Raw genomic sequence first — 14,188 nt, forward strand, 5'->3', positions numbered from 1 at the left:
AAGGCAGCGGAAAAAATGCGTGTGGCCGCCAGCCTCAAAACGTAATTTTATTTACACGACGGCCCAGTCTTTCCAACCAAGAAGCCAAGGGGCCAAAACTCAGCCAACTTGGCCAAGTCGACCAGACTGCCTGTCAAATTGCCACGGCGACGTGGTCGTTTTGGCCGTGTTGATTTTGACGGCTGCCGATGGCACTAAACGCACGCACTTAAGGCCACCAAACAACTGCAGTCCACCAATGATGAGAAGAGCAGCAGAGTGGAGCTCACAGAAGTAAAATGATGTGGTATGAAGATCAATTTAATGATTGTATAAACCTTTATAGAGCAGATACATAACGATTTATATGGCTTATGTGTATTTTACTACCGATTTTTACTGTGTAGCTATAGATATACATGAAACGAGATGCGCTTCACTCGTTTTGCATTTCATCTGGCGCCCAGCCAGTCAATGCTGCGAAATTTACATCTGCAGTTGCGCAATCGATGTTTCATGGCCACGACAAGAGCTGCGTCGAACGTTGCGTATGAGTGATTACTCGGAATGCGTTATCTTGCGGATTAAATTTAAGTCGACAAGCGGAAAACAAACAAATTCGTATGGATACGCCCGCAAATAAGCGACCACAATGCCATGAATGAAGTTCGCTTTAAATAAATTGGACTGAATTGGACTACAAGGAGATTTTTAACATGACTAATTTGTTGCGTGTAGTTTTTATTATGCTTAGATGAAACTGTAGCTCTTGCTAATTGCATTAAAAAACAAGTTACTCTACGAGTAACGAGTATAAATACTAATCAAAAGCTGCAGTAAGCCGTAACCACAACAATGTCAAAAAAAGCATTACATTAGTTACTAAAATGTAAAATAAATAAAATTACTGCCTTTTAAAAAGCAATGAAAGCATAAAATGTTACATAAATGCATAAACGTTATGTTATGTGAAGTAATTATTTAATAGCTCTAATTATACCATACGACTGTGAGTTGAGCTTCCCATATTAACGAAAGAAGAAATGCAATTTGAGTATATGAAAATATAAACTATTAGTGAGCATTATAAAACCAAGTGGGTTTTAAATCAAGAAACCATAAATACCAAGCTTATTGTTCCACAACGAATTCCCTGAAAGCCTGACACAAATTCCAAAAGATCTTAAAGTCGCCGAGACAAAAGTCTGAGAAATGGAGTTGAACCCGCCGAAATCGAGACAAAACCTCTGCCCCGGAGACCCTGTCTCTGGTGCCCAGTCACTTAAAGGCTGGCAAAACTGTGACAAATGATTTTGACGACTTCATGCCCAGACTGGAAACTCTACGTGCGCATGTATATATAGACCAGTATATAGACCAGAAATCCGTGAGTCTGCGGGCCATTTATCACGCTTACCATGCTAATGACATTTGGCCAAGTCTGGGCCACTTCTCGAGTGCTCCCAAGCAGAGCGGCACTTCGCGGCACTTCTTGGCACTTGGCACTTGGGGCGGCCAAAATGGCATAAGCTTGTTATTGCTGGATAAGGTTATATAATTATTTCTTAACGGTTAAGCCGTGGCGGCCGGAGTGTGTGGGCATTGTTTGTCCAGCGCTTGATTCTGTCAATACAGGGTGCCATTGGAGAATTTATGTAAATCATTCACTTCACTCCAGTTCCGTTCAGTTCAGATCACTTCACACCGGCCACAATGACAGGCCGAAATGGAAAATGGTTAGTTCGAGTGCTTCAAACACTCGAAGCCAGCAATTCGAAATTACCATATACTCGTACGTACATATATGGTATCAGGGGTCTCAAAGTCTAGTGCTAAGCCAGAGCTGGGCCAGAAGTTGGCCAGGCCCCCGAGCGACATTTAATTAGAGTCCGCTGCTCGCGTCATTGCTATATCTGGCCGAAATACGAGTGAGCCTGCAGTTTATGGCCAACATAATTAAGTTAAAAGCTTTTTTACAGTCCCCGCCATTGCGTTCCGCAGAGAAAACCGGACAGAGCTCGCTCAAATTGATAATGAAAATGAAAATGAAAATAAGCAAAGCCCATGAAGCGTGTTTAATGGCTAAATAAATGCCGGCGTCTAGATTTCAGCACCCACACCTGTATCCATGCAGCTGGCTATCTGGCTAACTGACTATCCAGCTATCTGGCTATCCCAGTATCTGTGTGTGCTTAAACTTAACAACGTCGGCCAGGTTAGCAGTTATAGACGGTAATTTGGGCCATTTTGCAAGGCCAGGCCATTGATTTGACCCATGAAGTTGGAATGAAAATGGCTGCATTTCCATGGCAAATGTTTAATAACGAACTAATGGATTATGTTTTAAAGCGCAGAAATAAATGACTATTTCTTCGAGCTGAAAAAGATACAAACCGTAAAAGTAATTCAATATTTTTTGCTGTGTGGAGAAAGCATAAGCGAAATTCAAAATTCACAATACTTCCGCTCTCAGGCGTATTAAATGACGTAATTAATAAGAGGCAAAAGGTTAGGCCCAACAGCACCAAGTGTTTTACCTTTTTGCCAGCTCAGCGAAACAGTTTTCCGGCGTTGCCCTTTTATTTTACTTCTTTTTTGGCATTTTTCGGGGCAGCCGGGGTAATTACTTTATCTGTTGCTGAAGTTGCGCTTCGGTTGGATAATAGGATTAACAAAGAGCAGAGCCCCTTGAAAGAAACAGAAAACGGCAAACAAAAATTCGAAAACTCGAAAGCCAGACCAAAACTGGTCGCTCGTTGCCTTTCGCAGCTGTCAGAACCATAACTCAGTGTCAAGTCGAGACTTTGCGGCTATATCTGAATATCTGAATATCTGCGTGGCCACAAGGTCCCCCCCGCCTCAATTCCCGCACCGCTTTCCGCTTTCAAAAAGACAAAAAGCAATTGTTCAATCGGTTGAGGCTGAGGCTGAATTCGAGCCGGAGGGAGACCGGCGAAATAGATTTGCAAACAATTTGCAACAATTCAATCAAAAAAACTTTAAACGCAAATACAGAACGGACAGACATCAGCGGGTGGCCAAGAGTCTGGTGGGTGGGTGGTAGTGGAAGGTGGGTGATGGATACTGGATGGGGATACTGGATGGTGGATGGGGGATGGCAGGCGGTCCGGCTTGACGGCCATCAGATAACTCACTCACCTGGTGGTCCGACGTCCGCCATCCGCCATCCGACGTCCAATTCCCGGGAACCCCTTGAACCTCTGGCAGCCCTGGAACACCGAATCTCCAGCTTCTTTGCGCCCTGTGTCGCTGTCAGTTGGCTTCGCCGTTTGTTTGCCAAGCGTTTGAATGGGTTAGCGAACAAAGCGCCAAAGAAATTCAAGGTGAGCGCAGACTTGTGCACCTGGAAAAAAGGGGAATTCCCTGGCAAGACTATAAAAAAAGTGAATAGATATGATGGGTAACCAAGCTTGCAAAGCAATTATACAATTACATATGGAACCAATTCTGGAACTAAGTTGTAAATCGTAAATAGCTGAACAGCTTTTATGTTTAAGAGAAAGATTTTTTTAAGTGCACACAAAGACATCCATTCCTTGGATGAGCGCAGAAATATTTGCGAGGCAAACAATGATATCCAGCATTTGCACAGACGTCGTGCGATTGCGATAGCGGAAAATGCAAGTGATGCCTCTGCGGCGGAAGTCGTAGCTCTCGCCGGAAAAGCGGAAAAGCGCGAGACAAGTTGAACAGTTTGAACATCCGAGCATCTGAGCATCTGAACGTCTGAACATCTGAGCATCTGAATAGTTGCACGTGCAGTATTTCACCGGGTATTTCACTTGGCGGGTGCAGAACGCCCAGATGCATCGATAGCATGGCCCAGAGCTTGGAATTAGCACTGCAAAGGGAGTCATGCTCAAAGAGAATTCCCCCCAAAAAAAAATATGTGCCGGAAAGATGCGACAGCCGTCGACAGACGAACAGAAAAACAGAAAAAAACAACATAAAGCCCTGGCTGCAACTGCAACCCAGAAAAAACAGCCCGAACATGCCGCAAAAAATGTCAGGAAAAACGGTGGAAAAACAGAAATGGAAGTGCCGCTATGTGACGATGACGATGACGATGATGTACCAGTGCCCACAACTCATATCGCAGCTAGGGCCAAAACTCCAAGCCAAGCCAGGCCAAGCCAAGCCGATTCCACGGCTAAATCCGAGGCCAAAGCTGGAGATGGAGCTGTAGCTGATGCGATGTGGGTTGTTGGTCGCTGGATGTCGGTTGTTGGATGTTGAACCTGAGTCCAAAGTCAGAGCCAAAGTCAGAGGCTGAGCAGAGTCGCAGCCATCCGCATCTAGCATTGTCAGGCTTTGTGCCGCATGCAGTTGCCGTTTGCCGTTTGCCGTTTGCCGTTCGTCGTTTGCCGTTTGGCGTGGCATGCGAAATAAAACTCTCGTAAACAGACAGCGACGTCTCTGAGCTGCCAGCATCGGCGGAACAAGGAGCTGTCAACTTGGGCTCAGACCGCCGACTATCAGATACCCTAGAAGGTCAATAGACCTCAATCGATGCATGCCATCTTTCAAATAATAGGTTAGCTATTAAAACTTGAACTTAATGTCAGCTTAATTTGTTGAAGAATTAGTTGCATGCACCCATAACTCGTTCTTTGCTGCTTAGACAAGAATTTGTATTACCCTCAGTATTTGTATTACCCATTTCCAAAGAGCTGAGTGCTGTGACCGAGTCAACGTCGTGCCCACCTGGTGCAGGGTATGACCATAACACACGGTACAGGAATCTCAAAAGGCAGCATCCACTGCGACAACAACAACACCAAGCCCACTGACAACAAACATTGCGAAGAACAAGCAGCCGGCAAACAACAAAAAAAGTAAAAAAAAAAATAAAAGAAAAACCGAGACGAGTCGAGTAACCTTCTCTTCGGCGCTGAGCTGCAGGAATTACGCAAATCTCGTTTGTTGAATGTGTTTTTCAGTTAGGTGAAGATGCGCCAATATGGGATGAGCCGGGTGGATCCGAACCCGTGCCCCAAAAGGGGGTTCCCCAGAAGGGTGAAGAAGGGGAGGGGAGCGCAGACATAAATCTGCTTTAGCATTTGGAAAGGCTGCCTGGTTTTTGTGCATAACGACGACACGATGTTGCTGCCATTGCTTTTCTTTCATTTTGTCGCCGTTTTGTCTGTGACATTGCGCTGTGCGACTCACTCCGTCCCTTACTGCGTAGCTCTCTGTTTTAGCCGCGTTTGTTTGCTCTTTCTGGCTTTTATTTCTACTCCTCTTATTTCTTATTTTTTATTTCTTATTTCAGAGCCCTGAGCTTAAGACTCATAATGCCGTTATAAACACAAACGAATGCAGCTCTCTGCATCTGTTTTTTTGCATTTGCTTTTCATGTTTCGCTTCTCGCTTCTTTTTTTTAACCGAGAGTTGTGTGCATTTCTTGTTGTCAGAGGTCAGCGCTCGTTTAAGCCAAGCATCGCAATTATACGCACAATGCAATTGGCGAGGCTAAGACGCACACAGACACAGACACAGACACAGACACAGCTCACATGGCACACAGGGCATGGGCATTAAGTATACGACCCGTGGAACGTGGAACCTTTTGGGGGCAGATGCCGAGTGGAGCATCAGTGCCAGCATCTGACCTGACTCACTTCTTATTTTCCATTTTCCATTTCAGGCAGCTTTGTTTTTACTTACTCCTGCAAGGGCAATAAGCTGGCGTTTCTTGTTAGCCGCCTTGCAGTTTAAATGGCAGCAAATGCGCTTACAAGGCAATGCGATGTAATCTGACTGCACAAAACGTTCCGACTTTAAAGTTAATAATTAAAGTAGCTATAAACTCACATACTCGTATGTAAAAAAAGCTGCCAAAACACTTGCAACCACGCTTGACTATTCATGAAGTCAAGTTAGTTTCAAGTAGTTATGACAAGCACGTGTGTCTGGGGAGCTCATCTTTTCGAAAACATAAAACACGTGCTAATTATATTAAAGCCCGGCGACTTGCAGCGCATTTCCGCACACGCAAAAGGCCGAAATTGGGTTAGTCACGTCGTTAAAGTTTGCCAAGACGCTGATTACGTTTTAGCCGGAACGCGGTGCTGGGATTTTTGCTTCTTTTCTCGCCCGAAAAATGTCCCCCGGAGGGGTTGGAAATAGGGGAGGTTGTTTAGGGCTGGCTGGTGGCCAGACATGTGTGCTATATTTTCCGGTTTACCACTTGGCGTTCTCTAATTAAGTTGCATGGCAAAAACTTGCTCTGTGCTCTGGTGTTGCCGTCAGCTGACAAGAAAAGCAGCAATCGAGGTTGAGGGCCAGTAGTCAGTAGTGAGTCGGCGGGGGATGGCGAAAAATGTAAGCTCATTAAGTGTACTTGGCCAGGATTCGATGTCCTTTGGCTCCGGGGCAGGAGGCAGAAGGCAGGAGGCAGGCGTAGGTCCTTACAGCAACATCAAAGTAAGCATAATTTGATTAAGACATTTTAGCCAAAGACCTAATCATCATTAGCATCAACATAATCATCGCCCGGCACATCCGGCGTCTTCTTAATTTTTCCCATTTTTTCTATTTTGTTTTTCCCGCACTCGAGTTGCTTTTGCTGCGATGTCAGCATCAGGATCATCCACAGCCTTCATCCTTTGATGCCCCAGACATCATCTACGTCACTGGTTCGGGGGAAAATCTAATTTATTGAACTCTGTCAGTGAGTGAGTTGTGTGGAAATTGGCGCTGGAGTTGGGGCGCAAATGTTTCCGCCCCCAGAAACGTTTGTCTGAACGTCTGAACGTGGAAAACCTTTTGGGACCCAAAACACTCCTGTTTGCACAAGTTTTTCCGGCAAAACCCATGTGATTAATTGCGGTCCTTACATGTATGCGTTGATTTCTGGCCATAACTTAGGCGCTGAACGACTAGTTCATTAGGCTGCTGGTTGGGATTGGGATTCCCGAAAGGTACGGAATCCAATAAGAATCCCAGATCGATAGAGATGCCTCACTTGCTGTCGGCACACTTTAAGGAATGTTGTTTCACTCGCTTTTGCCTCATTTGGAATTCCATTTACGTGCACATGCATTATTAGCTCCTGCTCTCAGTAAGTAAACGGCAACCGACAATATGATGAACGCTCATGTTTCTTATGCATTTTTAAAATGCACTTTTCTTCTCGTGTTTTGTGTTTTATGGTAAAAGCATTGACAGCAAAGTCAGTGGAGTCGGAAAAGTTGGAGAAGTGCGGAAGGTGCGGCAGCTGGAACAAGAGCTTTCGGTGGAAGGATGATAACAATAAGGACTCGACTGGTGTAGGAAATTTCACAGACCATTGTCCTAATGTCCTTGCCCACGTTCACTCCACGTATTTGTAATGCAATTTCTGCTGCAGGACCAGAGTAGAAATTTGATGTCCTGCCCAGCTGCAGCATCACGTTCGCTTTGCCACTGCCGATGTCACTTCACTGTCACTGTCACTGTCACTGTGTCACTTCGTCCTGTTAACGACTGTCATCTAATGCAGTCGGCACAAATGCAATTAGTTTTTGACACACACGCACACGAGTTCGTACACACACACTCGCACACTCACAAACTCGCACACTCACACACTTGCATTCTCGTCCTGCGGCACGGAGCTCATGCAAAAACCAACTCAGCTCGGCTTTTTGATGCGGAATGAGCTCTCATGCAGAGATTATGGCTCCTATCCACTGGGAACTCGGTTTGTTTTGGGCATGTTGAAATGTAAATGGTTATTGGGCAGATCTTGCCTACTTTAGATATGTATGTAGGCATATCAAATTCACTGTTTAAATGAGATTGAAATAGGGTATTGTACAGTTTGCCATTAGTATTACATATGTGTATATATGGACATGTGGCAAACATTCCCCAACAATGTGTATCAAATATCATTTGCAATACACATACGTCTGCAACATCGCAACCCAGACTTCGACTCCATCTTTTGGCATTTACAATTCCCAGACGGCGAGTTAAGCAGCTCGATTTCGGACTCCAAGTCCCGAGGTCAGCAGAATGCTTACCATAAATTCAAAACGAGTTCAGCTCGAAGTTGCGAGCAAACTGGCAGTTACACCGAGTTCTCACTCCCGGAATCCCAGTGTGTTCACACTTGCCAGCCATTAAGTTTATTACGCAACAACAATAAAGCAGGCCAATATGCAAGCGAAGGGAAATGCCGTGTGCAGGATATGGATGTTCACAAGGACATGACTGTGGATGTGGTAGATGTGTATGTGGATGCGGATGCGGATGCCCCAAAGGGATCCTTCGACCAGGCAGAAATACCATAAATAAAACATGGCAGCGGGTCGAACAAACAACAAAAGGCAAAAGTCAGTGTCTGCTGGTCAGTTGGCAAAAAGCAAAAAAGCAGAGAAGCAAAAAAACAAAAAAAAAAAAGCGAAGTAGCACATGAGACACACTGCAGACAATCGAGGAGGAGCATCAGCTGCCGCGGGGGGCGGCGCGGTAAACAGGGGGCGTGGCAGCTGCCTTTGCGGTTAACAAAAGCACACCCCACGGCCATAGTTTGGGTGCTTTTTGCGGTTCCTGCGTTCCTGCGTTCCTGCAGCTGCGGCTGTTGGTCACTGGCCACCTTTTTCGGGGTTCATCCGCTTTCGATTCCGAGATCTCCCCAGAGAGTAAACTCAATTTATTATTGCCACTAGACAGACGGACAAACGGACGGACAGGGGAGCGAGAAAAAAGGGGGAATTGGCATTTTAAAGCTGTAACAAATTAAATTAAACCAACAGCAAAAATTGTTGATTGCCCGACTTTGGGCGCCTTCGATTTGCCATAAATTGTTTGCTCGAGCGGAAGAACGGGCCATTTTGCTATTTCCACATTTATTTTCTCGCCGCCAGAGAAGCACACACAAAAAAGGCAGCAATTTTCCAATTGAATAATTGTCACTGGGAAGTTTTCACTTTTGTCGGCGCAGGACTTGGCCAACTGGATGGAAAATGGGCGCAGGACGAAGTGGAAAATGGAAAAGAAGGGCCGTGTCTGTGGCCATTCAATGGCTCAACAGTTTGCCAGTGTTTCCAGTGTTTGCCTTTGCCTCTCTGCCTTTCCTGCCGTTTATCCCTCCCGTTTATCCCCAGGACTCTCTGCTCTGCTCTGCTTGGCTCTACTCTGTTTTAACAGCAATTTTCTTGTCTATTTTCAGGATGATTTGCCCGGCCAGGCGCTGCTGGATGTCGTCTTCGCCAGGCTCAATTTAATCGAGACCTCATACTTCGGCATACGTTACATAGACGACGAGAATCAGACGGTAAGTGTGCAGAGCCAACTCCAAGCCAAGATCCAAAATGAAAAAAAATAAAACAGTGAAGCAGACCGCTTCCGCTGGGCACACATATTGGTTTTGGAAATTCATTTTCCTTTTCATTGAAATTCATTCAGGCGCGATGAAAAACGAAAACAAAAAGCCGCAGCAAGCAGACTATGGCAACTCTTTGAGAGTCCTTTGCCTGCGGCGCTGGCTAGATATTTTCGCTTTCGTTCGTCCTGCCAGCGATGGTGTCCTTCATTGACATTCACACACACACACACACACACACACACTGTTGTGCGACCACCTGGTTGCTCATACGCCCCGTGGTGCGCCCCTGAACTTACCCCTCATTTGCCACTTGCCACTTGCATTTCCCCACAGCACTGGCTCGATCCTGCGTCGCGCATCTCCCGTCAACTGAAACCCAAGTCGGATCCCTATGACTTGTACTTCGGTGTGAAGTTCTACGCCGCCGATCCCTGCAAGCTGCTGGAGGAAATAACCAGGTGAGGCAATCAAATCCTGAGCCCTTCTCACTAAACTAAGCCACAAACACTTAGGGCAATTCGAAGTCGAAGTCAGATTGTTATCAGTTCTGGTGGCATTTAAAAAGTTTAAATATCCCTTGGTGCGGACAGACATTAACAATTTAAGCATTTAATTTGTGCCTTGCCATCTTTGGTCTGCCATAAATTCGGTAAATTGAATTTGGCAAATTTAATTTGTTAATTGAGGCACACAGACGCATAATTATAATGCAATAAACAACAAATGAACAAATGAAGCGAATTGAGATGCACGAGCTGAAAACTGAAAACTGAAACTGAAAACTGAAAGCTGAAAGCTAATGGATAATGCATCGAGCAATTAATGCATTTATGCGCGCACATCAAGCAAAATAAATTAAAATAACGCCAGTGGAAAAGGCCAGCAGGCCGAAGGGAAAATGCCAAATGTCGCGAATGTCGAGGAAAATGGCCAAGGGGAAAATGTGGAAATTGTGGAAATGTGACCGTGGCAATGGTTTTCATCGCCACATCATCGGGTGTGCGGGTGTCCCGGTGTCCTGATGTCCTGGTGTCTGGTTATCCTGGGGCGATTGCTGCATTTATCAAGCATTTGGTGTGTGCAAATATTTGCCCTCCATACGACGACACGTTGGCCATAATCATTCGCAGGGCGGCGGCAAAACCATTGGCCAAACATCATCAAAATCCCGGCCAACTGCCGCGGAATCCACTGAATCCACTGAATCGACTGCTAATATTAGCGCATATAAATGCATCGAAATGCACTTCTGGCCAAGTGGAAAAGGGGCGGCTGGCCATCAGTGTCATGGGGGGGCGTGGCAGTGCAATTGCCGTTGCATTATTGGAAGTGCACTAGGGCCAAAGAATATCGTGTTATTTTAGCTATACAAAGTCTGCGGCGCACAATAAACGGCAATTGACTTTGGTCGGGACAAAGTTGAAAATTCCAAGCGATGAGTTGATTTCCAGGCAGGCAGGACACACAGGACACACAGGACACGGAGGATTAAGGCAAACAGGCAGCTTGAAGCTCAAACTGCGCTTGATTTTAGCAAATAATTGTGAAATATGATGCCGGCCTACCGTCTGTCGTTTACGAGTATTTGTTTCGTTTTCATGATTTCCATGATTTTGATGATTTCCATGTTACGCCCCAAAGTCAACAAATCGGGCGAATGTTTGTTTTGGACAAGCATTCAGGGGGATCAACTAATTTTATGCCCAGACTTCTGTTTGCCCACTTGTTAACTGCTTCTGGTCCTTGTTTTCGGGATTTTGGGTTTTCGGATTTCGGATTTCGGGTTTTGGGCTTTTTGTGCTGCCATGTTGGCTAATGAAATTTGTCACTTGCAGGTATCAACTTTTCCTGCAAGTCAAACAGGATGTTCTGCAGGGACGACTGCCCGTGGCCTTTGAGCTGGCTGCCGAGCTGGGAGCCTTTGTGGTGCAGTGTAAGTAATGGAACACCCAGTGAGTCACAGGTGTCACGCAATCCCTTTGCAAATACCAATTGATGCTTAGGTTCTTAGTATTTCCTTTGACTCGAGCATATCCTTTGACTAGCATATATGCGCGACTTAAATACAAGGACACACTCGTACTTTAAGCTTACTTTGCATGCAATAATCAGAGTTATCTATCCGAACATGCTCACATCCGCAGCCGAACTTGGTGACTATGATCAGCGGCGCCATTCGAAGGGCTACGTGTCCGAGTTCCGGCTGCTACCCAACCAGAGCAACGAGCTGGAAACCCGCGTCTCCGAGCTCCACCAGCAGCTCAAGGGAATGTCGCCCTCCAGTGCGGAGCTCAACTATCTGGACAAAGTCAAATGGCACGATATGTACGGCGTGGATTTGCATCCCGTTCTGGTGAGTAATGTGCTGATGCTGCTCATGTGTCAAGCCAAATCGGTTGAAATGCTTAATGCTTGATGCTGAAATGGATGGGGATGGGGGACCTATGTGGATATGGATATGGATAGTTCCCTCACATGACCCGAAGTTCTCTGAAACCGCAGATGGTTTGCCACACCAACAGGCAGACGGCAGACGGCATTCGAAGTTCAACCAGCCGCATAAAAGGGGTCAGAGGGAAATGCAAAGTTTAATTTCATTTCGGGGCAAATATTATAAATCATTTGCTCACATTTCTGTGGGGTCCCCAATTGGGAGAGTGGTGGGGTGGGGGGGGAAATGATTACCCCCCAAAAGGCGAGTCTCGTGTGTCTACGCTTTTGTGCTGCGTAAGTTGGCACTTCATTTGCATTTTTTATTGCCCTTTACTTTGATATCAAACCTCAATAAATCACCAGCTGTGTTTGTATACATGCGTGGAGTCGGGGATCCCGAACCCTTGTACTTCATATGGTATGGTATGTGCTATGTGCTATGTGCCATAATAAAGCCTATATCCACCCCCTTCTCACGCACTCCTTGTCGCCGCCCTTGTGTTTGTTTATAGACACAAATCATTGACTATCGCGGCGCCAGACCGCCGTCTTTTATATGCTTTGCCGCTCGCTCGTTCCTTTTCCTTTTTAATTTAATTAACAGCCGAAATTACATTTATTTCGCCTTCTTTTTTTTTTTTTGGTTGGGCGGCGTTATAAGAACGAGGTATCCATAAAAATGCCGCCTGCTGCTAATGGGCGAAAACTTTCTTCTTGTTAACACATATTTTGGCAATGGCCGAAAGGAAACTTTTGCGCCCGCCTTTCGCATGCGAAAGTTTCTCAGCTTTCTCAGTATCTCAGCTTCTCATTTTCTCCACTTTTTCCTAACACTTTTCTCCTTTTCTCCGTTTCCCACAGGGCGAGGACAGCGTGGAGTACTTCCTGGGCCTGACTCCAAGCGGGATTGTCGTGCTGCGCAACAAGACGACGGTGGCTCATTACTATTGGCCGCGCATTGCCAAAGTTTATTATAAAGGACGCTATTTTATGCTCAGGATAAGCGATAAAAATGTAAATTCCCCAACGCACCCAACGCAACGCGACAATGGGAACTGGAAAACTGTAAACTGTAAACTGTTAGCTTGCTGGGCACCCGAAAACGACAATGGCCACATGGCCACTGTGACGATGTGGATGAGTGTCCCCGATTCCAGTTCCTAGCCCATCCCAGCCATAAATTTGTTCGCCGACAAGTGCTTTTTACAATTTGCAGTTCGTTCCGCGAGTGAATGGTCGAAAGTTGGCACTAAAGTGTAGTAGATGTAGAGCTGCGACAAAGTCGAGTAGGAAGTATCTGGCAGTTGAGAGAGTTTTTTGGGGGTGCGTCAATGTAGATAAATCAAACAATATACTTAACTCAATCCTTAGCCATTCTGGGAGATTTAGAGTAAATAGTAATACAGTAAATAGTGCTATAATAATCTTAACTAAATATTAACAAAGCAATCTTTCAATTCTAAATCCATAATACTATTTTTATAATTGGCACTATAATCCTCCTTCAAAGTCAACAGGGTATCCGTTAGTCTACAGCTCCCTTTGAGTGCTGTCAATTTCTTATTCCCGTTTTGCAGTGTCGCCAATTTTTCTATGTGCTCCTTATGGCGACAACTTTTGGCTGTCAGCGGCATCAAGTGGCGCCAGGAGCCAAAAGCGTAGGAGGACTCGTTAGACAACAAGTAGCTGGTAGCTGGTAGCTGGTAGCTGGAAGATGGTAGCCTTGGTAGCAGATAGCAGATAGCGGATAGAGGACGCCAAATGGCTGGAGCTGCCGAAAGTTGCACACTTTCGGGTGTTAACGCTTTGATAATCAAAAAAGTTTCCCAGCCAGTTGACGCGCACAAAAGGCGGAAACTTAAGCATTTTCCTTCGCCTTGATTTTTCCCTTTTCCATCGCAGCTTCTTTTTTTTTGTATTTTTTTTTGGCCAGCACTTTACAGTTTGGAATGGGAAATGGGAGGGCGCGAACCCGACAGGGGCATTCATTCAGTCACTCCGCCTCTTTGTCGGCATGTCCATGTCCCAGTCGAGTTTCCAGTTTCCAGTTCCCTGTTCCCAGTTCGCAGTTCCCATCGTGACTCGACTCTTGTGCTTATCACACCTTTGCGATTGCGATTGCGATTCCGTTCCTGTTTCTTCCCGCAGAACGAGCTGAGCACCTACGGATTCGAGACGCCTCGCAAGTCGGCCTGCAAGCACTTATGGCGCTGCTGCGTGGAACACCATGCCTTCTTCAGGCAGGTGCGAGTGGCTCCTCTGCCCAGTTCGCAGTCGCATGCCGCCGATTTGTTCCAGCTGGGATCGCGCTTCAGGCACAGGTGAGTAACCAACTGAGTAATCATCCAACTGGCCACAAATACTGGCAAGTACTGGGCAGTACTGGGAACTCTCCAGGAAGTTCCTGTGGGTGCAGTCGTGTGTGCTCCGCCCATCAGA

The 14,188-nt window shown here is 45.9% G+C and overlaps 1 protein-coding gene across 9 annotated transcripts in view; it reads left to right on the forward strand.

Moving 5' to 3' along the window:
• The window catches only part of LOC6538999 (band 4.1-like protein 4A), a 58,749-nt gene that overhangs the window by 27,390 nt on the left and 17,171 nt on the right, over window positions 1-14,188 (forward strand). For all 9 annotated transcript variants that reach the window (XM_002099465.3, XM_015193671.2, XM_039375114.1 and 6 more), the window contains 6 exons: window positions 9,161-9,265; window positions 9,650-9,774; window positions 11,152-11,249; window positions 11,461-11,669; window positions 12,611-12,763; window positions 13,898-14,070. In XM_002099465.3, coding sequence (XP_002099501.2) covers window positions 9,161-9,265; window positions 9,650-9,774; window positions 11,152-11,249; window positions 11,461-11,669; window positions 12,611-12,763; window positions 13,898-14,070 — 863 coding nt within the window. The remainder of the gene's footprint in view (window positions 1-9,160; window positions 9,266-9,649; window positions 9,775-11,151; window positions 11,250-11,460; window positions 11,670-12,610; window positions 12,764-13,897; window positions 14,071-14,188) is intronic.

Source organism: Drosophila yakuba, chromosome 3R (assembly GCF_016746365.2).
Source record: "Drosophila yakuba strain Tai18E2 chromosome 3R, Prin_Dyak_Tai18E2_2.1, whole genome shotgun sequence".
In the NCBI taxonomy this organism is placed as follows: Eukaryota; Metazoa; Arthropoda; class Insecta; order Diptera; family Drosophilidae; genus Drosophila; species Drosophila yakuba.